At 44.6% G+C, this 26,686-nt stretch overlaps 7 protein-coding genes across 12 annotated transcripts; 4 read left to right on the forward strand and 3 right to left on the reverse strand.

Moving 5' to 3' along the window:
* Positions 1-1,864: 1,864 nt before the first annotated feature.
* Positions 1,865-2,757, forward strand: LOC6580629 (translocon-associated protein subunit delta). The gene is made up of 2 exons (XM_002006415.4): positions 1,865-2,234; positions 2,302-2,757. The coding sequence occupies exons 1-2, from the start codon at positions 1,995-1,997 to the stop codon at positions 2,560-2,562; spliced, it is 501 nt and encodes a 166-aa protein (XP_002006451.1). The 5' UTR covers positions 1,865-1,994; the 3' UTR covers positions 2,563-2,757.
* LOC6580630 (flocculation protein FLO11) lies at positions 2,755-8,240 on the reverse strand. Of its 2 annotated transcripts, none has more exons than XM_002006416.4 (3): positions 7,706-8,240; positions 4,342-4,492; positions 2,755-4,279 (listed from the first exon to the last, which is right to left on the reverse strand). In XM_002006416.4, the coding sequence occupies exons 1-3, from the start codon at positions 7,890-7,892 to the stop codon at positions 2,872-2,874; spliced, it is 1,746 nt and encodes a 581-aa protein (XP_002006452.1). In that variant the 5' UTR covers positions 7,893-8,240; the 3' UTR covers positions 2,755-2,871. The 2 variants fall into 2 exon arrangements, with proteins under 2 accessions (XP_002006452.1, XP_032586416.1); XM_032730525.2 differs by lacking the exon at positions 7,706-8,240 and adding an exon at positions 6,370-6,493.
* LOC6580632 lies at positions 5,944-13,758 on the forward strand. Of its 2 annotated transcripts, none has more exons than XM_002006418.4 (4): positions 5,944-6,040; positions 12,486-12,665; positions 12,734-13,407; positions 13,476-13,758. In XM_002006418.4, the coding sequence occupies exons 2-4, from the start codon at positions 12,500-12,502 to the stop codon at positions 13,674-13,676; spliced, it is 1,041 nt and encodes a 346-aa protein (XP_002006454.1). In that variant the 5' UTR covers positions 5,944-6,040; positions 12,486-12,499; the 3' UTR covers positions 13,677-13,758. The 2 variants fall into 2 exon arrangements, with proteins under 2 accessions (XP_002006454.1, XP_015019818.1); XM_015164332.3 differs by having other exon boundaries at positions 5,953-6,087.
* A 176-nt stretch (positions 13,759-13,934) lies between these two features.
* LOC6580633 (putative gustatory receptor 47b) lies at positions 13,935-15,878 on the reverse strand. The gene is made up of 3 exons (XM_002006419.3): positions 14,789-15,878; positions 14,565-14,726; positions 13,935-14,415 (listed from the first exon to the last, which is right to left on the reverse strand). Exons 1-3 carry the CDS (start codon positions 15,806-15,808, stop codon positions 14,257-14,259), a joined length of 1,341 nt encoding a protein of 446 aa, XP_002006455.2. The 5' UTR covers positions 15,809-15,878; the 3' UTR covers positions 13,935-14,256.
* A 92-nt stretch (positions 15,879-15,970) lies between these two features.
* On the reverse strand, positions 15,971-16,964 carry LOC6580634 (probable N-acetyltransferase san). The gene is made up of 3 exons (XM_002006420.4): positions 16,829-16,964; positions 16,388-16,711; positions 15,971-16,316 (listed from the first exon to the last, which is right to left on the reverse strand). Exons 1-3 carry the CDS (start codon positions 16,834-16,836, stop codon positions 16,109-16,111), a joined length of 540 nt encoding a protein of 179 aa, XP_002006456.1. The 5' UTR covers positions 16,837-16,964; the 3' UTR covers positions 15,971-16,108.
* Positions 16,965-17,065: 101 nt separating this feature from the next.
* On the forward strand, positions 17,066-17,929 carry LOC6580635 (mediator of RNA polymerase II transcription subunit 29). Its single transcript, XM_002006421.4, has one exon. The coding sequence runs from the start codon at positions 17,157-17,159 to the stop codon at positions 17,787-17,789; it is 633 nt and encodes a 210-aa protein (XP_002006457.1). The 5' UTR covers positions 17,066-17,156; the 3' UTR covers positions 17,790-17,929.
* Positions 17,930-18,109: 180 nt separating this feature from the next.
* Positions 18,110-26,083, forward strand: LOC6580636 (protein telomere ends associated). Of its 4 annotated transcripts, XM_015164335.3 has the most exons (13): positions 18,110-18,327; positions 18,385-18,696; positions 18,756-19,064; positions 19,519-19,980; positions 20,039-20,782; positions 20,844-20,915; positions 20,971-21,027; positions 21,098-22,651; positions 22,704-23,454; positions 23,519-24,053; positions 24,112-24,252; positions 24,325-25,214; positions 25,863-26,083. In XM_015164335.3, exons 1-13 carry the CDS (start codon positions 18,233-18,235, stop codon positions 25,869-25,871), a joined length of 5,931 nt encoding a protein of 1,976 aa, XP_015019821.1. In that variant the 5' UTR covers positions 18,110-18,232; the 3' UTR covers positions 25,872-26,083. The 4 variants fall into 4 exon arrangements, with proteins under 4 accessions (XP_015019821.1, XP_015019820.1, XP_002006458.2 ...); XM_015164334.3 differs by lacking the exon at positions 25,863-26,083 and having other exon boundaries at positions 24,325-25,824; XM_002006422.4 differs by lacking the exon at positions 25,863-26,083 and having other exon boundaries at positions 22,728-23,454; positions 24,325-25,824.
* The last annotated feature ends 603 nt before the right edge of the window (positions 26,084-26,686 follow it).

Here is a 26,686-nt window from a genome sequence, read left to right on the forward strand (position 1 = left end):
GATCCTGCCAGACAGAGACAGAGATAGAGTGAGTGAGTGAAAGAGTGTGTGTGTGTGTGTGAGTATCTGATGGCAAGTGAAAAACTTTCACATTTGTGACAATTTCAAATTCATCAAAGACATGCAAAGTTGTATCAAAAGTTTTTCGTGCGCGTTGGCAATCAAAAAGTAACGAACATAACTGCTCCACGACCCCAACAAAAAAAGAAAAACCGTAAAAATGTGACTGCCGTTGGGGAAACCTACTAGCAACAACAACAAAAACAGCAACTCAAGTAACAACAGCAAATGGCATCAGGAACCAAATCAAGCCCATTTCAGGGTCACATGCCATTCATACAGCTACCTGCCCAACATTTAATTGTTATACCTGGAGTATGCCTAGTATACACATACATATATGTGCATATACACACACCTACATACATATAAAACTCAGTCAAAATATCATTGCGAATCGCACTTAAAACAAATATCAAATTTGAATGCCAAAACGAGTCGCATTAATCATATCAAAGTCAATATTTATTGGGCTTCGTATTACCCCTAGTGCCTAGCACCCAACACCCCCCTCCGGTGGGTAGGTAATACCACCGGTCGAAATCTCATTTCCTCATTTCGACAATCTCGAATCAATTATATTAGAAATGAACCGAGTCAAATGGCTGCAAATAAAAATTCATATTTGTCGAGCGGTGTCAAAAATATATATTTAAGTACATATAGTCCTATTAGGCGGTACCAATAGGCACCGCTAACTGCTGGCATCTAAATGAACGACTACGAAATACCCTACAGAAATATTAAAAACTATTACATGGCAACTTTTGAGTTAATTGTAAAACATATATAAATATTTATTGGCTCTTTAATATTTATCCCAAATAGATGAAAATGAATAGAGGACTCAAAGATGCGAACATTGATATAAAATAGCGCAAATTGTATTTGTTGTGTTGCGAAACCTTTGACTCACTTATAATATTTTTCCAAAAATATTTTATTGTTATTTAATACCTATTCACTATTTAAAATATACATGAAGTTTCATACCATTGCTAATATACATTAAAATTTAAAAAAAAATAAAATAAAATAAATAAATAAATAAAAAGAAACATTCTATCCATTTTCCATACATTTTATTTATTTATTTTTTTTTTATTATGTTAAGACTTTGTTGTATACTATTTTAAAGATTTATTTACAATTTTACAGTTACAATTGATTTCCTATTATATCTTTTAGCTAATATGTGTTCAGCGCTAGCTAAGGACGGAGCTACCGTAGCTTAGCTACGTAAAGAATTTCATATAAATAAAAAATTAAATAGTTAAATAAATTGTATAAGCTTTATGAGAAATTCAATTGGAGATTAAAACCTTATAGGTGTACTAGCTGTGCTCTGAGATATTTGCAGCTCGATAACACTTTTAATCCATTTTGTGTAAATGGAAAAGGTTTTCGATTATAAGAGGACGGAGCTACAAGTAGAATTAGTTCCCAGGGTAACTTCTTACACAGATCTGACAGAGATCTACTCAAATCGTCGTATATGGTCATGCCTTCTTTAATAATAATTTTATAAGCGAAAAATTTCCTAATGCGCTTGATTTACATTTCATGTTTAAAGCCTTTAATATTATAGTTTACCGTTACTTATTTATCCTTATTTAATTTATATTTAGCTTATTAGTTTCTTAACATCAAATTTTAACGACAAATAATTTTAAAGTATCGCACAACAATAAGCTGCCTGCTACACGATGCATCAATCGTAGCACTGAGCTTTCTGCTGCCACCGCATTTGTCAGCCCTGACAATGTTGTAAAGTGACGTTCGCTGCTGACGTCTCGTAGCCGTCGGCTGTCAAGTGACGTTTGCTGTCGTGGCGTTGATAGACATAGAAAGTAGCTGCCGCCGCATTGGGTTTGAGTCGTACGTCGGACTTTTGATACACTAATTAATTAAACACTAAAAAAATCACGGTGATAATGCAACGCCAAACACTCGTGCTCTGCTTGATTGCGCTCGCCTGCGCCACGGGCGCCCAGGCCAGCTGCAAGGCCACGTTGACCGCCTTCAGCACACAGGACGCAACAATTCTGACGCAGTTGGCTCATGTTGCCGAGTTCACCTTGCAGTGCAGCAACTCGGCGCAGCCCAGCCTGTTCGCAGAGTTCCCCTGCGGCAAGGTTGTGCCCGTCGCCAAGGTGGGCGATAGCAAATACCAGGTGAGTGCTGCCCCCTCTAAATTATTGTTGAAAAAGTCTCACCTAATCTGTCTGATGCGTATTGCAGGTGAGCTGGGTGGAGGACATCAAGCAGGGCAGCAGCGGCAATGTGCTGGTGCGTCTCTTCGACGAGGACGGCTATGCCAATGTGCGCAAGGCACAGCGCGATGGTGACAAGGTCTCCTCCGTCAAATCTCTGCTGGACATCACCGTGCCCACAAAGAGCGCCTACAAGGGACCCTGGATCAAGGCTGAGCTGCTCGCCGCTGTGCTGGTTGGCGGCGTTGCCTACTTCGCCTTCACCACCAAGAGCAAGGTGCAGTCGTAAAGTGGAGCGTGTGCATCAACTTCCTGAATGAAATTCATTCACCATACCAAGTAGTAACAAATTAACGACATTATCCGCGATTCATGTACCAGATTCCATTGAGATTTTCACCATTTTCATATCGTTAAGCTTCATTTAGTACGAGAATCGTGTAAATAAATTGTTCCGAGTCCAAACAACAACAACAACAACTAAGACGACAAACTGTACTTTAATGTATTTAATTTAAGTTTACTTAAGTTTAACAATACGATTTGTAAGTGGTTATAAGATAGCTGGAGATGGAGGTGGAAGTGGAGGACAGCGCTCTCAGTGGACAGCTCCGGTGGCCACAGCAGCGGAGAGGCCAGCACCAGCAGCTGCAGGCGGTAGTCCTCCGTTCATGTTGCTCTCCTCATCCGATGAGATGTCTATCATGCTCTCAACGCGCGACGGCGACATCACATATACAAAGTGCTCCGTGGAGCCCTCGGGCACCATCCCGCCGCCAGCGGGTACGTTCAGCGTGGAGCCATCTGGCTGCTGGGGCGGCGGTGTGTCGGTGCAGTACTTGAGATTTGCCGTGCTGCCCGACTCCTCGGGCGGCACCACGCCATTGCAGTCGAAGTTCTCCAGCTCCAGCTCGATGTCGCTGACGATGCGCATGCAGCGCATCTTGGCCAGCGATTGGAACTTCATGGGCATGGCACGCACCTGCCGCGCCAGACTCAAGAAGAACAGCGTATTGGCGTCCAGTTCCCGATTGGCCTGCAGCACAGCGGACACGTCCCAGTCGCTGGGGAAGCGCGGATCGCTGATCTTGCGCGTCTTGGCGGGCGAGGGCTGGGAGCAGTTGGCTGAGGTTGCGCTTGTATTGGAGCTTGTGCAGCTGAGGTTAATGGCAGCTGTCTGTGGCGATGGCTGCACTCGCCTCACCTTAGAGCTGGGTGGCGCCGCCGGTGGGGGCGGCGGTGGCGTCGGATTGCCCAGCCCCAGAGCTGCAGTCGTCGCATTTCCGTTCAGATTGTGCCGATTGGCCAGATTCTGGAAGAGACCCAGCGGCGCACCAGCTGCCGCCGCTGCGCTCAGCTCCTTCTTGAAGTTGTCCGCGGCAGCGAACAGATGCGGCTCGATGATCAGGCAGCCCACATTGTTGGCCGTGCTGCAGTTGGCCGTCGACGTGAGCGGCAGTCCGGCGGCAGCCGCTGCGGCCTTCAGCGTGAACATCTGGGCCGCAGCCGCAGCGGGCAGTCCGCCGATGCCCATGGGCAGGCTGGCTAGGGTGGCCAGCGCAGCGGCATTGGCACTGACTGAGCTCTTGCCCGCCGCACTCAGGGGCAGGGCGGGCAGAGGGAGGATGCCGCTGTTGGAGCTGCTGTTGCTGCAGTTGGCGGCCGGCGGCGTCATCGAGCTGAGCGTCAGAGGCGCCACCGCAGCACAGTTGCTGCTACCGTTGCTATTGCTATTGTGGTTCTGCGGCGCCGCGCCGGAGTTGCTGAGCGCTCCGGGCGAGACGAGGCTGGGGGGCGTGGCGGCCACGCTGGGCGTCAGTATCGGCGTCGTATAACTGTTCACGGTCTGCGTGCTGAGCGCCGAGGTGGATGCCGTCGCCGTGGCAATGGTGATCTTTAGGTCATCCTCTCCTCCATTGCTGGCCGCCTTGGCCAGCACCTGGTAGCCAAAGTCGCATTCATTGTCATCCTCATCGTTCGACTTGCCATTGCCATTCGCCGAGTTTCTGTGGAGGATGCGAACGTTCAATTCGACTGGCCCATGGGAATTCTTGTGGGGAAGACTCACCTGCCCGGTCCCTGGAACGGTTTGAGGAACTCCATGTGATCCGCGTGCGCCCAATACTGATATTTCTTTGATGTTTTTGTACCAACTCGAAAGGAACGCAGATATTTCGTATAACTGTCGCGAAGGTTTTTCCATTTTCGCTTCGAAGCTTCTGTAAAATGTGAACAAAGATTTTCAATTAGTTTTAAAGTTGGTAAAATACAAGCGAAGAAAAAATACAGTTTGACAAAAGTGTTTTCACATGGAAAAAGAAATTATTCATATTTTTCTTCCTTAACATAAAAAAATAAATAATAATAATAATAATAAGTGAGAGATTTTAATATTTGTTTTAATTGTAGTATGTTTGTTTAATTGTTGTCTTACAAATAAAATTAATTAAAATTAAAAAACTATTAATATAGGCATAAAAAAAACAACTGCTAACATATGTAGCCAAATTCAAATGACACGAAAGTGTTTGCACACATGCTATTCTTTATTCCTTCCTATTGCTAAATTCGCATTTACCGTTGTTTTCGGCGTTTTCATTGAGCACAGCTGTGGCTAATGCTATGTTCTGAAGAATTTCATCATATACTATACATATGTATGTATGTATGTATATACATATTTAAAAAGCCAGATCATTCGGGATTCAGAGGACCTAGTCGGGCACACCGATTAAAAAATAACAAAAAACAACTGTATAATGCATACATACATAAGTATGTACATATGTATGTATTTATTTCTCAAAAGTTTTTAATTGCATACTTTTATTGTGCAGTCAGACTGAAAAATTTATGGATTTGATGTGTTATAGGCCATCTAGTTAAATACCTACATACATACATGTTTTTATGTGTATTGATTCATCATCTTTCATCATATTCTGGTTTTTAAGCTGTCATTTAAAGACCATAAAAGAACACATACAAATTAAAATGACATATGTATGTATGTATGCGCACAATAGACTGTATTTACATACATACAGATGTACATAAACAAAATATTCTGTTTACAAATATTCTGTGAAATTTGATGACATGATCCACTCATACATACATACATATATGCTTAAGAATACGCCTTATAATATACTCATACACTTAAGCACACAAAAATTTACATATGTATGTATGTCGTATACAACGCAGTATAACAGGCCTATACATGCATATGTATGTATGTGTACATACATTCATTCATATATCCATTTCCACTTCAATACTTAAATCATATTTCTAGCCAATCTCAACAACTGCGTTCTCAGAGATGAGCGTTTGTTGCGATGATTAAAGCGTGACTTAAGTTTCTCATTTTTATATTATATGTATGTATGCCATAAATTTGTTGTAAGAACTCATTGGTAATCAGTTCATATTGCATGTCCAGCTTCTCTTGCCTGCAATATCAAAATACTCTATATACAAACATATATACGCATATACATATACATACATACGTACATATGGTGTCTCATTTTTGAGTGAAAAGGCACAGTATTATTTGCGTAGCTCTATGTGCTTGCATTTACAGTTTTGACCACATCAGCTATTCTCTGTTTCTGTCCCTGTTTTATTCCTAAGCTTCTGTTTCACAGAAAAGGCATTGTTCCTCTTTATACTTTAGTCGCTCGAGTTCTGTCGATCGAAGTGGACGTGTGCCGGCTTTATATTTCGGGTGATGCACAATTGTCAATTGAAAGTGTAGAGTAAGTGGGATCGCAAATAAATAAATAACACATGCATAAAAGTGTAGGTACGTATACATATAGGTGTGTGCATACAATGTAAACGTTACTGGAATATCGTTAGTGGTAGCAGCTTCTGATTAAGCTTCCTAATTTTCACTGGCGCTCAATGCGTACATACAAGCATATACACATGTATGTACATATGTATGTATGTATGTATATATATATATGTATGTATAATAATATGCATGTACATACATGTATATATGTACATATTCTAATAGTAAATATTTTCAGTTTGAATACCTTGGTGCATTTGCAATTATGGCAAATAATTGAAAACTTACTTTTCCATTAATTAAAATTTCACTCACAATAAGAACTTATGATAAAACTCCTAATGAAAGTGAAATGCAACAGCGACCAATTGGTCTGCCTGCAACAAAAACAAACTGCCAACAGAATTTTGCGTCCACATTTGTTTTTATGCTGACATTCGAGAAACCGAAATGGGAGAAGGCAAAACGTCCGTGAGAGCATGAAAGACAGTAAGAGAGAGGGAGAGAGAGAGAGAGGAGATGCGCAGAAGCAACAGGGTGTCACAGTTAATGTTGTTGCAGAAAATTGAATTACTTCACGTACGCCGAATTCTGACTGTATATGTACATTATTACAGTCGTAGACAAAGAAATTAGCAAAGCAGTTATTTCTTTTTGGCTTCTTTTTTTTTGTGACTAATTTTGACAGTGCCTCTATTATCATTATCCTAGTCTCAGTTCCATGCATGCGTCAAACTGGGTGACGTTAAGTTCTCTCTCAGCATCGCACTGGCAACAATACCAATAACAGCACCACTGAGCGCGCAGCTTGTATCAGTTTCGCTCTTATGTTTTTGTTTGCGTTTTCTGCGCGTTCGTGTTTTCATTATGCTCTTACCAGAGCTATGCTAATTTTGCCATCTGGTTTGTGACAATGATGCATTATTAAATCGTTTAATGTCAGTTTTGTAACAACAACTAGATTTAGATGCCTATGCATATGTATTTGTGTGTTATAATATATTTTAGGTTCTCTTATAATAGCGACTTTTGCATATTGTACAGAAAATGTAAAAGAATTGGGCTGTAGGGTATATGTTTGTTGGTGTGCAAGGGCTGCTTTTCTTGTTTTTGTTTTTGTCTCTCACTGCAATTCGCCAACCGCGGCCGCGTTCTGCACAGCGCCATGCCAGCCGCACCGCACTCGCCCCCGCATACAATCATCTGTAGGCGCGCTCACACTCTACACATGCACACACATACATACAGAATACATATATACAGAAACACATACATAAAATAAAACGGCCGGCGGTTCGTCGTCGCAGCGACGCCGCGACAGCAGAGCATTTGTCCGCTTCGCCGTGCGACGCGGGCCGCTGGTTGAGTGTGCGAGTTTCGCAGTATATACAAGTGTGTATGTGTATGCATGTATGTATGTGACTGTGTGACTTGCACGTAGTAATTGAATTTAAGCGAACAGGCGGCCGCAGCGGTTCTCTGTTACCGCCGCCACACAACTTCCTTTTTTTCTCTCGTAGATTTCTAAGTGTGTATGGGTGTGTGTGTGTGTATTTGCCGTGTGTTTTGTTGTTGCTCTTGTCTTCAATTTTTGTACCGCTATTTTTTGTTGTTGGCTCCTTACCCACTGATAATCCAATCTCGTCCGCTATTTGTGTCCAGACCTTCATCTTCACCTCGACGTTCTTATAATCAGGATTGTGATTATTGTAGACGACATCGTACTTCTTGACAATATCAATGAAATCGGATGTATTATCGGAGGTTGTGGAGGACTCGCTAATCGCTCGAGCCACTTTCATTTCCTTCATGGTTTAGCGTTAACGGTTTTTCAAAAAACCTTTTTGCAGCGACGCTTTGACAGTTTTCACCAATACGCTTACGTTCGTACGTACGCACACACGCACTCACTCACACACACACATGTACAAGCGACACGAACAGAAATCTTTTTATAGGCGTGTGGGCGCGCTATTGACCGTTGACGGCAAGACCACGACCACAGCAGCGCCTTCCCCCTCCGAACGAACGGCAAAGAACAGAGGCAAGGCGAAGTGTACAGGCAACGAGCGAACTGCGAACAGTGAACAGCGGCAAACAGTGAGAGGCCAGCGAACGAACGAACGAGCGACTGCCGTTTTGTATGACCGCCTCGACAAAAGTTGGACACTTGAATGAGGAGAGCGCACATGAGCTGCATGCACACAACCTAACAGCGGCATCGGCATCGGCAGCGGCGGCAGCCGCAGCAGCAGCAAAAGCAGAGACCGCAGCAAGCAGCGGCGCCAGCGACGCGACAGCAGCCAGGCAGGCAGGCAAGCAGGGCAGCAGCAGCAACAGCAACAACAATAACAACAGCAACAACAACAACAGTAAGAGCAACGCGCCAGCGTACGAACGAAGCGACAGTGAGGCGAACCGTCGTTGGAGGACGTGTAAAGAAGAACAAGAAGCAGCACAACATCATCATCATCATTATCATCATTGTAGTCGACGTCGTCGTCGTCGCCGTAGCTGTTGTTGTTGTTTTCGTTGGAGTCGTCGTTGGTGTTCAACGGCAGCAGCAGCAACGGCGGCAGGCAGCCAGCCCCATGACATGAACACATACACACATACAAATACACACCGACACAAATAAAAACACACAAACATAGACACACATTTACGCACACACACTGAGCCGGGACACATAGCGACAGCGCAGTTTGGCGCTCGCAAAAGGCGCGCAACGGTTGCGACGCCATTGCCGCCGCCACAGCGCCGCTCCAACGTTTCTGTTAGCCGCCCACATTCGACGCCCGCTGCTGTGCGGAACCGAACGGCAGCAGCAGCAGCAGCAACAACAACAACAAAGCAAACTCAATTTCATGACTACGTTCGTCCGTTGCTGTCGCCGCGACCCACAAGGCAAAAGCATGAGTTTGTTATTGTTGTTGCTGCTGCCGTTTCAGTTTGTTTTTGTTGTTTGATGATGCCTTTCTGTATATATATATATATATGTTTGTATGAATGTGTGTGCTATGCATGTATATGTATGCATGTGTGAGCGTACAACTAACATGCCAGAACTGACGAGTTTCGCACTGAAAGCACACCCCACTCTTCCACTCCCCGCGATACGTTATTACAGTGCGGGGTCCTGTTTAGGGGACTTGTATAATATTATTTCGCCGAACATTGACCAGAAGATCTAGCATTAGTTAAACTAAATTTCAGCCGTATCCTGTTTACCGCTTTGCCATTTGTTTTAAGAATTACCCGCATTAAGTTTACCTGCAAAGAAAGTGAAAATCAAAAGATGTTTATCTATCGACAATTTTGTTGCTGCACGCGGTATTGCGTGCTCGCTCCCTCCTTCTCTTCGCATGCGAAAAGCTTTTCTAACGGATGTTCTCAATCGATTATGCAGTTTAAGGTGAACTCTAAAAGCTCTCTGTCAAAGCTCAGATCTTTTCAAACTCAAACCAAGCCAAACCATATGTATGTATGTTTATGTGCTCACATTCGTGTAGCATTCAGCGACTGGCTTAATACAGCTTATTTACACAGACATTGCATACACATGAATGCTGTAAAACTGTTGCACCTTCATTCAACGGCAACGGCTGTTGGCATTGAGATTGCAGAAACTGAAGTTCAAGGTCATTACTTAGCATACTTATGTATGCACACACACATACGTATATATGTATATGTAATTGTTTATATATTTGGCTCGCAATCGATTTTGACACCCGCTGTTCGCAGTGATCGTTGCTCATCGTGATGCACTCATTGTTGCTCTGCTTCCGATGTCTAAATGCTTTTGTTGTAAAGTTCAAGCGCTGTCGCCGCTCTTATCAGTTGCTTGCTGCTGTGGCCACCGCCCTCTCGCCGCTCTCTGGCGCTCTCTTGCTTTCCGTTGCGCTCTGTTTTCGTTTCGCACTCTCTACATATTACCGCTGCCTCTGCATCTGGCTCTGCTTGTGATTTGTATTTTTGCAACACGGCAACTCTTGTTGTTGTTGTTGTTAAATAACTTTTGCTGCCGTTTTGCCTTCTGCTTCTTCTGCTTTTCTTCAGCTTTGTTTTTGAGTGTTGTTGTTGTCGCTGCTGCTGGGTCCGCCGTCGCTGCGTTGACTCGCATTTAATTTTGCCATCTCCCTTTTCTCGTCTCTTCATAAGCTGCTTTGACTGCGGCCCGAGTGAACGAAAAAGACGAGCGAACGGCCGTCCGTCGCTGACGTTGCCGTTGCCGTTGTCGTTTGCTGCTGTTGCTGTTGCCGTTGCCATTTGCCGCTGCCACTGGTGAGCAGCATCCCAAATTGTTTCCATCGATTCAAGGCAGCAACGTTGTAGAATTTTGTGCCCGAGCCACCGCCCCCTCGGTCCGCCACATCCCCAACAGCTCTTGCTGCGGCTCTTTTCCTTTTTCAAGTTGTTTTGTTGCCGTCGTCGTCGTCTCAGCCAGCGCCACACACTTGGCCCACTCAGCTGCTGTCGCTGCTGCTGCTGCTGCTGCTGTTGGCTTGCGACGACTGTAGCGAACCTACGACCAGTTCCCTTCCCAAGCACTGCGTCCCGCCCGCACAGCTCCTTCTATAGTATGTGCGTATATGTATGTATGTGTGTGTCTGTGTATGTGAGTGTGCGATTGTGTTTGTGTGGCGGACTAGCGTGGCCCAAACTAACACGTAGACGTCGACCCGCCTGCATATACATACATATGTATACAAGCACATGCATACATACATACATCCATGCAGCTCTGTGTGTGTGTGTATGTTTGTATCTCTTCAGCTTGTGCGCGTTTTTGTTGCTTTTATTATATTTTTTCGCTTTTCTCTATGTCCCGTGCTTCAGCCAACGACGATGACGACGACGACGACGACGACGACGACGGCAGCGGCGACAGCGACGGCAACAGCAGCGGCAGCTAGCAAGCACCTTCCTTTTACCAGCTCCTATTGCGAGTGCCTGCCGCACACCGCCAGCTCGCCCCCGTCCTGCCACGCCTCTTGATTCCAGCGCCCCCACCCGACTGAGTGAGGGCCGCCTGCCGCGTCCTTGTGGCCGCCCCATGCCTAGTCACCAGTTCCCATCGTCATCATCGTTGCCATCAAAAGCCCGGCAGCCGCGTCCCCCTATTCCCTTTCCGCCCGCTCATCTGCCCCCTCTCTCACTCTCTCTATATATCTCTCTCACTCACTCACACTCTACTGTTCTCCCTTTTACTAGCGGCGAATGGCTGAGCGGCCGGGCAGGCAAAAGCAGGGGGCAGCTGTGCGAGAGGCGTGGAGTGTGGGGCGTGGGGCGTTTGCGTGCGGCGGCGGTGTGAAGCCGGGGGCATGGCACTGTGCATGGGCGTGTGGAAGTATGTGTGTGTGTGTGCATGACTATATGTATTGTGTGAGCGCGCGCGTGTATTTGTCTGTGTGTGTGTGTGTGCGCTGTTGTTTTTGCTTTAGTCGCTGCTGCTGCTGTTGTTGTTTCTGCCGATTCTCTGCCGCTGCTGCTGCTGCTGGTGCTGTGTTTGGGGTTTCGCTATCATGTTAAAGCGGCGCGGCCTACAAAGAGCGACGAAGTTGCTGGCGCAGTCACCGCCGCCGCCGCTGCTGCTGCTGCTGCCGTTATTTTGAGCTTTTACTGCTGCTGCTGTTGTTGTTGTTGTTGTTGTTGTTGTTTTTGTTGTGGCTGCTGCTGTTGGTGTTGCTGTTGCTTTTCGCAAATCGATAAACGATGTCCGGGACGGGAACTGCGGCATAGCCAAGCGCTTTGCGTGTGTACCTATATACAATGCGTACATACATATGTATTTGTAGTACATACACGTATGCACATACAAGTAGTATGTGCACGCATGTACATGTATGTATGTAATGCCTGTTTGTATGCCAAAGCGGACCAAACATGTCCCGGCGCTGCTGGTCAACAGCGGATTTTTCGATGCAGTTATCATTGCGCTCAAATTTGTAATACATAAACTGTATATAAAAACACAGCAATTTGTATGAGTACATATGTAGATATGTTCATATGTGGAAGCATATACATATGCATATATGCTTATGTGTGAATGCATGTAACACATATGTATGTGTATGTATATATGTAAATCATACCATCAAATATACATATGTATAAGCATTTGTGCCAATTCATTACTCAATACGAGCATACATATGTATATATGTATATTCAGTTGCCAAATAAACAGAACTTATTTACATACATACATACATACATTATATGTAACTTGAAAGCTTGCTTCCCAGTCCGTTAACAATTACTTTCTAGAGTGAATATTCCCTATATCATATAATTACTTATTGGTATATACAACTATGTATATGTACATATGTATAGCTGCTGTCCGAAACATAGTAATAGTATTAGTAACTATTTTCATTCTGTCATTTCCTCAGAGAACTAAATCGAAATGTCCAACTTTGAATGTTATCTGCAAGAAATTGCCGAGGATATCCGTAATCCTAACGATCCTAGCAACATTAAAGACTTGAATGTCGTGAAGAATTATGTGCTTAAAATACTGCGCCTGCAGGACTCCTACTTTAATAGCATATGCAAAAATGATATCCTATTTGGTGAGTAGTATGGAAATGGAGTTTGGTTAGCAACAAGCTTAGACTAGTATCTCACTCCCCCTTCTCAGGCAGCTTGGCCCATAAAGTGCGTATCTATAACGACGATGAAGCGGATGTTTTGATGGAGCTGCGCTTTCCGGCGTACACGCGCATCAAACAGGTGGAAGACGTCAAACGGCCGGGTTTTGTGTTCCTTGACTTTTCGCAGGCTTGCAGCGATACTATGATAGCCAATCGCCTGGCCAACAATAAGGGCAGGATCATGTCCCAGTCGAAGCTAAGGAGCTGGATAGATAGGATTTTTACGAATGCCTTGTACAACTACGGCAATGTGGTTCACGGCATCTACGAGGACTACCAACTGAAGTACTTTTGGCGCGGCGTGGCCTATACGATCCAAGCGGTTTCGCATCTTCGCACATTTTCCATTGACTTTGTGCCGGCCGTAAAAATTGCCGGTCAGACCACTGGCAACTGGCATGCTATACCCAAGTTCTCGAACATTGCCGGTCCTATGCACCATTACACCTTCATGATTAGCAACGTGGAGGCGGAGCTGCAGCACGTGGCGCGTTGTGGCCAAAAGTTGCGTGACGTTTTGCGCCTGCTGCAGGCTTTCCGCACCTCAAAGAATTTGCCAAAGCTGCGCTGCACTCACTTTGTTAACCTGGCCATTTGGCTATCCACGCGTATGGGCTACCAGACCCTATTCTATATGTCAGTTAGTGACCTCTTTTTGCAGGTAAGCACTCGGACTAAAACTAGATTCATTGCTTGGTTGACTGATTTGCTTTGGTCCTGTCCACATAGATACTGTACGAGCTTTGCGAAGCCTTTGACGAGGGTCATTTGCCATATATATGGAATTGTCAAATGAATCTCCTCGGGAATTTTAAGAACATGGAGATATTGCAGTATCATCGTGAATTAGTGGATGCCTACACCACACTTGATTCATACCCTTGTCAGCCAGCTCTAAGCTTTGCCCGTTGCCTCAGCCACTTTGAATAGACAGGCGCATGGAGAAAATACTTTTTATATAACATTATATATTATATAACAAAAAGCTGGAACGAATACCATTTTTATATTGTATACAAGTTTTTACTATTTGTATCAGATACATTTTTATTTTAATAAAACAAAAAAAAACATCTTTTACGCTCTTGCATTATTTTTTTGTAGTCCTTGAGCACTTAGCTAAGTATTTTCCAGCCCTATTTGGCGCCAACATTTGAACTTATCTATAGACTCGATTACAAAGCTGACATATTTTAGTATATTTATATGGTATACCTAGTTGCATGCAAAAAAAAACTCATATATGTAGGTATTAAGTGAATGCAAAAAGAGACTAAAGCAGCATATACATATGTACACTTTTAGTATTTTGGTATGCATATACTAATTATATGCACACATAAACTGAAAGAGCTTATTCACTTTAGGTATTTTTCGGTTTTTAGTTTAAATTTAGTGCATTTGCGCGCATGCGAAAGCTTTGTCATACTGCATTTAGAACATGAGTTAAATGCACTAACGGCAATGTTTCGAATGTATATATTAAATTAATTCTTTTGCAATAGCAAGACTAGTGAATTGTTGAATTAAAAACAAAATTATATTGCATTGCTAAGATGCGTATGCTGTCCTTGGGTATGCGAATCGGCTGACCTTGTTTATCCTTAAGCTGAAGCTGAAAGAGCAATTGCACTAGAACAATAACATAGTTGGCCAAAGCGTTGAAAACCTAAAATACATGCAAAGTTATATAGATGAAAATACATTTTCAAAACTCGATAGATACAATGAAGCTGGGCTCTTTTTGAGTAGCTTAGGGATATGTTGCTGTGTTTTGTTTTCGTAAATGAGTATATACAATGTTGCTAGAGTGCTTACCAAATAGTTTAGCGATATGTTGCAAGGGAAGCTGTAGCCAATGTGAGCCGAATCGTTGTTGTGCATACGCCAGAGCTGGAAGGATTCAACTGCATTTTTAAGCGTTGCCTGATTGCCAAAGTGATGGGCATAGTTGCTGAGCAGCTGGAGGCAGTTGCGTTTCTGGAGGGGATTAGGGAAATTGACACGATGTGCTCGTACAGCTGAAAGGAAATCACTCTTACCTCTCGCTGCAGCAGGTAGCCGTAGACGCTGGTCATGAGCAGTTTGTAGATGTGAACCACCAGATGCAGCGATACGAATGTGTACTGGGTGTCCCATGACTCTCGGTGGAGCAGCTTGTGGCAGAGCATATACACAAAGCAGGTCATGTGCGTGAAGTCGTAGAAGATGCCGGCACCGCTGATAAAGCCGCACACGTCGTTCATCACGTCCAGCAGACGGGAGCAGCGCTTGGTGAACTCAAACAAATGATCCATGTGCTGCAGCTGCTCCTCATTGGCCTTGGGTGAGGTGTCTGCCTTCGCGTACTGCTGCTCCACCAGCTTCATGATGAGGCGAAAGCGTATGCGCAGGTAGTCCATGAGGGCGATGTGTATAAAGCCCATCGTGCCCAGCATGGAGGTCAGCATGGAGTAGGTGCTAGCGATGAGTATGGTGGACACGTAACCGCAGCTGCACTGCGTCGTGTCGAACATCAGCGCCAAGGATATCGCCACATACAGGCAGAAGACCAGAGACGAGCCGTACCAGTACTTGGAGCGGGTGCGATTATAGCGCCACTGGACATGCGGGAACTCGGCTGAGATATCAGTATCCAGCAGCTGCATGCTGGCCAGCAGACCAATGTGTTTCGAGCAATACGCATCCATGCACAAGCAGTGCTCCACGTAGGTAAGGATGCATAAGATGCACTCCCAGAAGAAGATGATCTTGAACAGCGGCGAGAGCTGGCTGAACATGGCCTGCGACATCTGGGGATCGGTCAGCTTGACGTAAACCCCGCCCACAAATCCCAGCAGTATGGCGGCGCGTGCCGCCAGTGCATAGAGAACGCGCAGCCGCGTCGACCTCGGTCCGCCCTCGCTCTGGTTGTGCAGCCGGAACGTGAGGATGCCCAGGTAGAAGAGCAGCCTGTACAGGCTGTCGTAGCAATAGACGAAGCCATCGCCTCGACGTGTGCCCGGTTGTTGCATGTTGCATGGACTAACTGAACGGATGCCACTCGTCTGCCACACGCGCATTTGATTGATTAGGCCAAGTTAATGGCCTGATTTGATAAGATCATGTTTTTGTTAATTAAAAACATATTAAGCCAATTTGGGGTTGACTTAGTGTCGTCTATCTACGGCGTATTTTACTTCTAGCTCTTCTCTTCTTCTTCTTCCCTTGTTTTACTGAGCAGCTTTTGTTTAACTCTAGGATTTTATTCAATTATGAAATTTGTTTTAAACTAAATAAGTTTTTCCGTTTGTCCTTGAATCCTGGTGATGGTGAGGGTTGGGAGTAAGGATTGGGCCACATGTCACAAAAGTAGCCCCCCTTCAGGTCCGACGCTCCTTCTTGTCGCCCACAGCTCCATTGCTAAATGCATGATTGTGTGAATCGGATTTCTTGCGGCGCAGCGTCTTCTGCAGGACGTGCGCATCCGCTGGCTCGATGCGTTTGTAGTACTGCTCTTTGGTGTCGACAATCTCGAAGCCAAACTTCTTGTAGAACTCGATGGCGCCATCGTTGTTGATTTGCACGTGCCTGCCAAGGAGGAGGGATTGAAGATAATACAATAAAGGATCAGAGTTCACACACACTTGCTATCCACTCACAGAAAGATGCTGTCGAAGTTGCCATCCTTTTCGGCATAGTTCAGTATGTGCTCGAACATGATGGTGCCGATGCCCAGGCGACGGTACGGCGAGAGGCAGCCCAGTGTCATGATGTAGAGGCGTCGTTTGTTGTCCGTGGTGTCGATGCGACAGCAGACGGCGCCCACGACGATGTCGTTGTAGTAGGCGAGCTTGGCCAGTTCGCCGGCTTCCAGCACGTCCACGTAGAATTTGTCATTGTAGGAGACCGGAAAGACAACCGTGTTGAGTTTCTTCAGTTGCTTTATGTTGTGCGGCGTTACGTCGCCCAATTCGATGCTGGATCTGCGAATAAACGTTCGGCCGCACGATGATACATTTCTTTCTCGTATATGTATTTTTAGGTTAGGGTTTCGGCGCCTTTAGCTGTGCTTTTTGTAAGACAGAACACCATTAACTTACCTAGTCATAGTTTTTGTTCACAATATTACTTAGACGTTAACAATGCGCTTTGCGCGTAAATTTTTAGTAGAATAAATTGTTAAATTAGAATAGAGTCTACTATCTTGATAAATTATTTTAATGCTGTCATCGATAGGAAATATATTTATTATCGACAACAGAAAACAGCTGCTAAAATTATGTAGAGGTGTGACCAAACACGAAAAATACCAAGTCGATATTACAGTCTTAGTAGTCGATAATTTAGTTCAGAGATAAATTCCTGCTGAGTCGAATTTGTTGTGAAAATCGTGCACTTTTTTGACTTTCTTTATAGTAAATATACAAAATGAATCCCAATATGAATATGATGCAAATGTCTGGACCTCCCATGATGCAAGTCTCGCCCATGATGCAGTCATCGCCGCAGCCAATGATGCCCACCGGGCCGCCCGGCCCAGTGCCAATGCAGCAGCAGCAGCAGCATCAACAACAACAACAACAGCAGCAGCAACAACAACAGCAACAGCAACAACAGCAGCAACAAGCCGAAAAGCTAGACAACATATCGAGAGTGAAGAGTCTGCTGGGGCCACTGCGAGAGTCAATGTTCCTAACCATTCGTTCCAGTGCCTTCACGCTGCAGCAAAACAATTTGGCGGACAATCTCAAGCGGGACACTGGCGGTCATGGTCATGTGCCCCGCTTTGACAAGCACCTGGAGGACTTTTACGCGTGCTGCGATCAAATGGAACTACATCTCAAAACGGCCATCCAGTGCATGCAGCAGCTGACCTCGTCCCAGCATTATTTGCCCGGAGCTGTGACGGCCATGCGAATGGACAACTTTATGCAGGACAATCCGGCTGGGCCCATTCCATATCCCACTTATCTAAACACGGTGCGTGTTCACGTGCAGTCGGCCAAGGATATCCACGACACACTGATCAGCGCGGCTCAAAATATATCTCAGGCCGATTGATAATTAGAGTACGATTATGTTTTGATTATAACTGAATTAATTTTAGGGCTGATAGCTGGGAGGGACTACATTATATACACAATAAGTCAGTGTATTATTTATTATACATTGCATTAGGCAAATAAAATAATCCGATATAAGCATATGACTTTTAATTATATTGAGAAGAAAAAACCCGTTTTTAGAGATTTCGTATACATTTCGTTTATAAATGTTATTTTCATTGTGCAAAGCGCCATCTATGTCTTATGTCAATTAAAATGGACATGTCTAGACAGGCACACAGTGTCGATTTTTGTATATTTTTTAACAAACTTGGTCACACCGTAGCAACACTGCAGCTTGCTCCTAGGAAACTAGCGCGAATTTTTATTTGCGTCTTTTAAAACTTGACATTAACACATCAAATGCACACTTTTCAATAGCCCAAACCAAAAATAATAATGACTAGTACACGCAAAAAGAAGAAGGTGAAATGTGACCCCAGGGCGTCCGAGCAGATGCGCAAGTGGTTAACAGATAAAAAGAAAAATGACAGGTAAATAATACACGAATGAGAAGCTATTTAAGCTGTTAATATATGGTTGTTTTGCAGCACTCCGCCAGTTCCATTTAGTGTATTTAGCAAAGTAGTGGAAAACCTGCCGGACATAGCATTTCAAATTCAGTGCAATGAGCCAGGCGCTGCAAACAAATCCTTGGATGAGTGCGCGCTCTGGTATTACAATACCTTCTACAGTGAACCCACGATAAGAACGAAATATGAATACAAACTGAGATCCTGTCCGCTGCGCGTCAAGCAGAAGTTGCTGCAGGGCAGCACGGCTGGTTCGTCCGATGAGTTCTCGGAATCAAACGACATTGGCCGAGCCTCAACCGAGGATGGCTATGAGGTCACAGTAAATAGGTGAGTGGAAGAGTCGATCAGTAAATATATCACATATAACATATATTTCCCATGCACAGAGCCGGCCGATTCCTGTTTCCCGTTTCGTTAGCCACGTTTGAGCGTTACATCCATAAGACCGAATTACTCAATATGCTTGTGCGCAAGGAGACCAAGAGTAAGACGAAGCGAGCTGAGCTCTTGCTCGACAAGGATGTGTGCCGTAAGCTATTGCGCAAATACTATAATTCATTCTACATCAATTCGAGCCGGCGCCACATGGAAATATGCAAATTCGAGACGGCGCCCGCAGCTCTAAGGCAGCAGCTGCTTAAAATGGGCGTGCCCTTGGACGAGCTGGCCATAAAGACGATGCAGATGAAATCACAGTACGTTTCTCTCGTTTATTTGACATGTGGAATGAGAATGCTTAACTAGTCTCATAGGATGCACAGATTTAGCCGAACAACGAACTGAGTCGCTCTAGCCAGACTGTTTGTCCGTCCGTCCGTCCGAATGACTATAAACTCTAGGTACTTGAGATTTTAAAAATATATTTCATATATTTGCTTGTACTGTGCAAGCTTATAATATTTTCCTCATTACGTCCTAGAACTCTGTTATATAAACATTATATATTTTAAATTGGAAAAAATGGCAGCACGAAAACCCAAATATTCAATGTAGGTTCATATTATTTTTAACGAAAATTAAAAAAAAAATCCGAAATTAAAAATTAAATTCTGAACAATAAATTGTTTACATAGGGTATCTTCTAGTTGGCCACTGCCGTCTAGTTAATCCTTTCCCAAATGTAAACCTAACGAACATTTTTTGTTGCAGGAAATCGCGCTTGCCTACATCACCAAACTTTAAGGCCAAGGTAGGAAGAAGTCCACAGGGCAAACCTCCCGTTCCAAGGACTCCCTACACCCTCTCAATTGTGAGCTTCAATGAGTTTGAGAAATACATTATCAATATATACGACATTGTGTGGCGGCTGAAGCTGAACGATCCCGACTACTCCTACAAGGGCTTCGAGGACTGCGCCTATGAGTATTACTTTGCCTTCTATCTGACTCCCGAGATACGCGAGAAATATCCTTATGTCCTGGCGCCCTGCACAACTGCAATGAAAAATCGCATACTCTCCGTGCCCAGTCCAGAGGATAGAAAGACGTTGCTGCAAATGAAAACTAAAGGACGGCGAGTGTCTACATCGCAACCAATTGAACAGGATACTGAAGTCCCTCAGTCGACATCACCAGCTGAATTAGATGAAGAGGTTGCAGGGGCAAGCGCAGAGTAAGTGCTGAAATATCTATTGTAATTTATAATAATAATAATAATGGTGTATATTCAGGCATGAGTCGCCTCCTGGCGCCGTAGAGGAGCATCTACCGGACGTCGTGCCATCTGGAGAGGAGCATCTGCAAGAGGTCTTCCCAACCAGGGAGGAGCAGCAGCAAGAGATCTTGCCACCAGTCAAACTTGTAGGAGACAAATGGTCGGAGATTGTGCCACCGGTTAGCTTCAAGTTGTTCAAGCGCTACATCCGAAATCTGGACGACATTGTCCAACAGATGCTGTACTCTGGGGAGTACAACGGCAGAACTGCAGATGAATGTGCGCTGGAATACTACAATAGATTCTATTGGGATCCAGAAATACGTAAACAGTTCAAATACCAGGTGAAACCCTGCCCGGGCAGAGTACGTGAGAAGTTGCTATCGCTGCCAGGCGAGGTTGATCTGTTGGCTGACATCCCAGCAATCGATAAGGGCAATGCATTGCTTGCTGCCGAACGTAAATTGATAACAATTGACGACATCACCTACGAGTTCCAGATTAGCTTCGAGACATTCGTTAAATATATCAATTACGAGGAACTGGGTAAACAACTCGCTCTCACATATGAAATGGAAAAGGGACTGGCTAACGAATGTCCCTCCGATGAGCAGTTGTTGAAACACTTCTACTATTTATTTTATACCGATCCGAGAGTGCGAGAACAATTCAAATACAATTTTGATGCAGCTCCACTTGAGCTGAGGAAACAGCTAATGCAGCTGGCCGAGCCTGTGCAGAAAAGGGAGGTGGAGAAATCGTAAGTTTGTAAATCTCAATTAACTTTCTTAAGCGAATCTCTAATGACAATTCCATTGCAGGCCATTGAATGAGCTATGCGAAGCCATGGCAGCTGAGGATACACCAGAGCACGATATAAACACAAATACTGGGTAATTTATAATAAATATATAACAAATTATATTTTTTAATTATCTCAAATTTCAGTTGCACAGAAATTAGTACCGCTGATTGCGAACTGGACGTCGTAGAGGATCTGGGCAGGTATGAAGAAACTAAATCTTGTTCGTTCATTAATATTCTATATGTACAATTATTACTCCTGCATTGGCAGCTGTGGTCGTTTCAAGTTTCCTGTTTCGTTCGACACTTTTATGCGCTGCATCAACCACCAGGAGCTGCTGAGGCCATTGCTCCTGCGCTTGACACAGGACGAGGAGGAGCTGGCAGCTATGACAAGTCCGCTGCATCCGCAGTGCCATAAGATATTGAAACGATATTATCGTTCGTTCTATGTACGTCCGAGCACTCGCGACTTATACGAATACCGATTTGCCAATGTAAGTGCTGAGCTATTGGAGAAGCTATTGGAATATGCAGAGCCTCTGGATGAGATGGCCAAGCAGCAGATGGCACAGGCCGCAGAGGAATATGCCTCGGAGAACAAGAAGAAGAAACAGGAGCAACTCGAAGAAATAGCTAAAACGTTGCCCGTTACATTCAAATTGTTTAAGCGAAACATTCGGAATCTGGAGGAGATCGTTCAATGCATGATGAGCGATGGGCAGCACAAAGACATGTCAGAGGATGAATGCGCATTCGAATACTATATAGAGTTCTATACAAAACCAGAAGTACGGGGAAAATATGCATACGAGCTCAAACCATGTCCGAGTAAACTTCGTGAGAAATTTCTGCAGCTGAACGCTGCTAGCTCGGCAACTGAGATGGAGCACTCTGGTGCAGTAGAAGCCGCCGAATCAAAAGAGCTCGACTTGCAAGAAGTCGAGCCAAAAAACTCTGAGCAGGGGGAACAAGTGAATATTGAAACACCTGCAGCACCTGGAATTCCCCAAATTGAATGCAATGTGAATGAGCGGAATAAAAATAAGAATGTCTCGGTGCAAGATGATAAAACTTTGGTGTATCTAGAGGGCAAAACTTATGAATTTCCAGTCTCGCTGCAAACCTTCAAGCGCTGCATCAACTATGACACAATAAGAATTGAGCTGGCGAATTCGTTTTCGAAGGATAAGCAAAAAGTTGAGAAAATTCTCCGGGAGGAGCGTTACGATCTGATATTGCTGCGCCGCTTCTATCACTCGTTCTACATCGATCCGCGTGTCCGCAAATTGTGCAACTATAACTTCAATGCCGCACCTGCTGAGCTGCAAGAGAAACTGCTGGGATTCGCGGTGCAGTGCAGCCCAAAGCCGACAGAGGCCGAGGACACAAGTGGATCTCCCGTTGGCGAGTCACAAGCGGAGCAGATGTTATTGCCACGCATTGAGTTACAAGTGGACCAGGAGAAGGAGGCACTGCCACAGCCGCAGTCGAGCCCTGCGATTACATTTCCCGTCTCCTTCAATATATTCTCTAAAACGTTGAACCTGGACGAGGTTGTGCGGCAAATGCAGCAGGAGCCGCAGTATGCCAAAGCAACGGCCCACGATTGTATGCTCGCCTACTACGAGGCATTCTATCGCACCCCGGAAATTCGCGAGAAATACAAATGCACCTTTAAGCCTTGTCCGTCACTGCTAAAAGCCAAATTGCTGCAGCTGCCTTTGAAGTCTCTAGCGTCCGAGTCCAGTGCGGCAACAGAGAACCGTGAGAGCACCCAAGGCTCGGCTGCTGTGTATGCAGCTAGGAGAGCGAAACTTCACAGGTGAGTTCTTCATTGCAAAATCTTTAAACCAGCTAATCTCCAACATTTGCAGTATGACTAAATTAAATATGGTTAGGTACGCGCCCTACAATTTGAAGGTCTACATAGACAAGCGAGCAGCGAGGTGCCCCAGGAAGTGCGATCTATTATCCGAACATTTTGCCGGCAAGCAAACAGACGAACAGAGGCAAAATATAGAGATTGTATGGAGAAGCCTGGAGACATATGAGAAGGCAGCCGCTGCGGTGAGGAGTGCTGCAGCAGCACGAGAGGCGACTGCAGCCAAAGAGACTTTTGAATCGGAATCGAGCACAACAACAATAATAATTAATAAAACGAAAACCGTTACGGCAACAACGACAACTACAACAACAATTGCAGAGACAGCTGAGACCATAAGAACAACAGAAACAGTTAGAAATGCAAATGAAGCAACAGAGATTGGCGGATCAGCTGCAACAGCAGCTGCTGCAGAGTCAACAACAACTGCCACCAGTGAGGCAACAAATACTGATATCTTTACCAAAGTTGTAATGGACCTCACCAAAGCCGTTACTGAGAAGCCCGTGGATAATGCATCATCATCCACTACAACATCGAGTGGAATTGCGCTGCAGAAGGCAAAAGCCTCGGTTGCAGTGAACAAAGCAGCGCCACAAGCTTCAACAGCAGCTACCAAGGTAGCTGAAGAAATGGCTAATGATCTGCATCTGCAATCGATGAACCCGGCACTATCCAAAGAAGTCATGGTACCTACCAGTGCACTGGAGGCAGTCGAGGAGTTCTTTACCCCCGTCGATAAGGTAGATAAAACTAGACTTAGTATAGGCATGAGAGCTAACCACAATTTCAAATTCCATATTCCAGGTGCACAACATGAAATACCTGCTCTGCACAAGCCGCGGCCTCAAGAACACCATCTGGCGCATACTCTCTCATCTGACTTATACGGAGTTTAAGCTATATACGAGCATATATGGAGCAGCCTCGTTATATGAGGATGACAACATTTTGTCCTTGTGCTATTACTTTGTGCTGTCCAGGGGCAATTGGCCCACTAATTTCTACGTGAAGCTGCGCATGTTGCCGCAGCTGTTGCAGAAGAAGGGCGTTAAGTTGGACTCCCTTGACTTGGGCCAATTGTCACCCAAGATGCTGCACCGGGAGGACCTAATCCATTTCACAAACTTCGATGAGATTGTTGAGCGCAGTTTTCATGCACGCACCGGCCATGAAATTGCTAATTTGCAGGACCTGTTCAATGAGGCGAAGAAGTTTTATGCCATGTGCTGGTCCCAGGATCGCTGGCTGCACCAAGTGCCACAGATAACAGAGGAGCTAGCCCACTCCATCAATTGGACGGATAATATGCCAATGGAGGAAACAACTCCACCTGCCACATGTAAGTGGTGAATGCCTCGAAACGAAGTTTATGAGATTTTAAATGCATCTCGTTTTAGTGCCGCTCTGCATGGCGCACAGCTCATCCCCCGTTCAGGTCATATCATCACAAAGCTCAGAGGAGCGACAAGAAGAGATCAACTCAACTCCGTCGGATCAAACGGGTGCAACTGTACCTGAGACGCCTGAGGAGGCTATAGGTAAGTCGGAATTGAATGATGCGATTGCGACTAAGGCGTGCATTAAGCTAGTAAATATTTATCCCATTTCAGAAGCATCGCAATCATCCACATGTCCACCCACACAACTTGATGTGTCTCCAAGTCCACCTTGCTTTGTGGACATGCAAAATGTGCAGCCCGCCTCCCAGGCAATGGAAATAGAGACCCAAAACGATCCACTCAATCAAAGTAATCTAGTCCCAGCGGAGAAGAGTGAGGTTCAAGTCAAGACCGAGCCCATCAAGTTCCTCAACATGATGCGCTTCTCGCTACATAGCGACAATTCGAGCGATACCTTCAATTGCGAACTTATCGCCCCCGAGGATCAAGTCATCAATTTGGACACTGATGAGGAGAAGCGTTCAGAAGAATTGGCTTGCCTTGAGATAAGCAATTCGATTGTTGACAATGTGCTGCCGTCATCCTGTCCCAACACCTCAGATTCATATCAAAATTTACTGGCAGAGGTGCATCGGTTGGACGATGAACTGAATCCGGCTCTTACAGCAGAGAGCCAACTGCCAGCTCCACAGCCTGAAGAAACAGTTAAAGATACAAATGCCCAGCAAGCCGAGGAACCCGCTCCAGCTCTGCCAGTAAAGTCCGTGCCCGCCAAGAAACAGACACAAGTCCAGATTAGGAAAAAAACACGTTGCATTATGCCCGACAACGTGCCGCAGCTAAGACACGAATTTCGACCCTTGCCAGTGGCCGCTATGGTCCGCATCGAGGCGGATGGCTTAATGCTCCATGTAAATAAGGATGGTGAAGCGGAGGAAGCGGAGGAAGAGCAGCAACCGGCAACCTCCAGTCAAGTGCAACAGGTGCCGCTTCAATCCGAGCCGCAAAGCGTCTCACAGGCGCTTGCCACCGACAATACACTGATGGAGTCGTCGCAGCTGCAAAATCTGCTGGATGCACCATACATCAATCAGCGCAAGGTAAATGTAGAAGAGATTAGTGATAGCAATAAGAATAATAGTGCTGCGTTGATGGAGATGAAACGCAAAAACGTTGTGTTTAGATCCTTGGAACGGTACATGGCCTTCAGTGCGCTCACTAAGGCCCAAATAAGCAGGTATCACATCAACAGCCTGTCCGTGGGCAGTCCATATCAGCAGGCATTGATCTGCGTCGATGGGCGCCTCTGCAATGTCACCGGCCCGCTGCTGCAGATCTTGTTCTCGCGATGCACGGCCAGCTTGCGGGCCGATCTGGAGCATCTGCTGCGTGATATGGACGAATTCTGCTATAACTGCCGTAAGCCATTGCGAGCGGATTCCACTGAAGATCTGCGTACGCGCGTCCTATACATGTTTATGCGTGTGGCGCCGCCCTTTGTCCGTTTCCGCCTGGAGTTCGAGAACGAGACACGCGAATGGGCCGCCTGCAGCGCCATCTGTGAGCAAGAAAAGGAAAAAATAAAGCCCAAAAGTGATGTGCAGACTGTGATACGCCCAGAGATACTAGAACGTATGAAGCAATTAAAATTTTTGTTACTGCACCCTTATCATTAGTTGGTTTTTTTTTTTAATAAATTATATTTTTGGATCTTATTGTCTTATAAATGTTTGCTTTTTTCTTTTCAGAGGCGGTGAGATTATTGTGAGCTTGATTGCCTTTAAAAGTTAAGTATTTAGATGGCGTGCAGCATTTTGCGGCAGAGAGTCGTATAAAAAAATTCAACTCGACTTTTTCCCATAATTTAAACAACACAAAAAAATGTCAAAAAATAGCCATACATTGTTTTTAAATTATATATATATATTTATTGTTGAACAAATTCCAAATCTCATCACAAACAGAAAAATATTGTTTTACTTATAAAAAAAAGAGCCGTTGCAAGCTTCTTGTAATTTATTTTAGTAGTTGAAATTCAACAAAGTGCGCCGAGTTTGGTGCAAAATTTAAAATGTCTGGCAGCTCTGTTTGTTAAGTGACTAAGAAAAATACTAAGGTATTTTTTAATTCACAAAAAATACCCAGGCAACGCTGCAAACCGAAGGCTTTTGCAGAGTTGTATTTGCCAATTCTAAGCTTGCGAATTCTATAAAGCGGGAAATTTGAATGATTTTCCTATAAATAAATTTTAAATTAAATAAAAAATAATTTTACTATAAATACAAATTAAAATTAGCATTATAAATTGGAAAAAATGTTAAATGCAAATGAAAATATTTCTACATGTCATTTCACAGTAATAAATTCAACTCCCTTTTGCATAATTTCGATTGATGTCCTCATCAGTTGAACAAATATGCACGTAAATAGAACTCATTTTGATGAATGTATTTTCCCTAAACCCTATCAACGCTGCTATCTGGCACAACCCTTTCCTTCGCGCACACGCACACATACGCACACACATTTCAGACAGGATAACAACAGGAGCAATAAACTAACAAACGAAAGA

This window comes from Drosophila mojavensis, unplaced genomic scaffold, assembly GCF_018153725.1.
Source record: "Drosophila mojavensis isolate 15081-1352.22 unplaced genomic scaffold, ASM1815372v1 contig_81, whole genome shotgun sequence".
Taxonomy (NCBI): Eukaryota; Metazoa; Arthropoda; class Insecta; order Diptera; family Drosophilidae; genus Drosophila; species Drosophila mojavensis.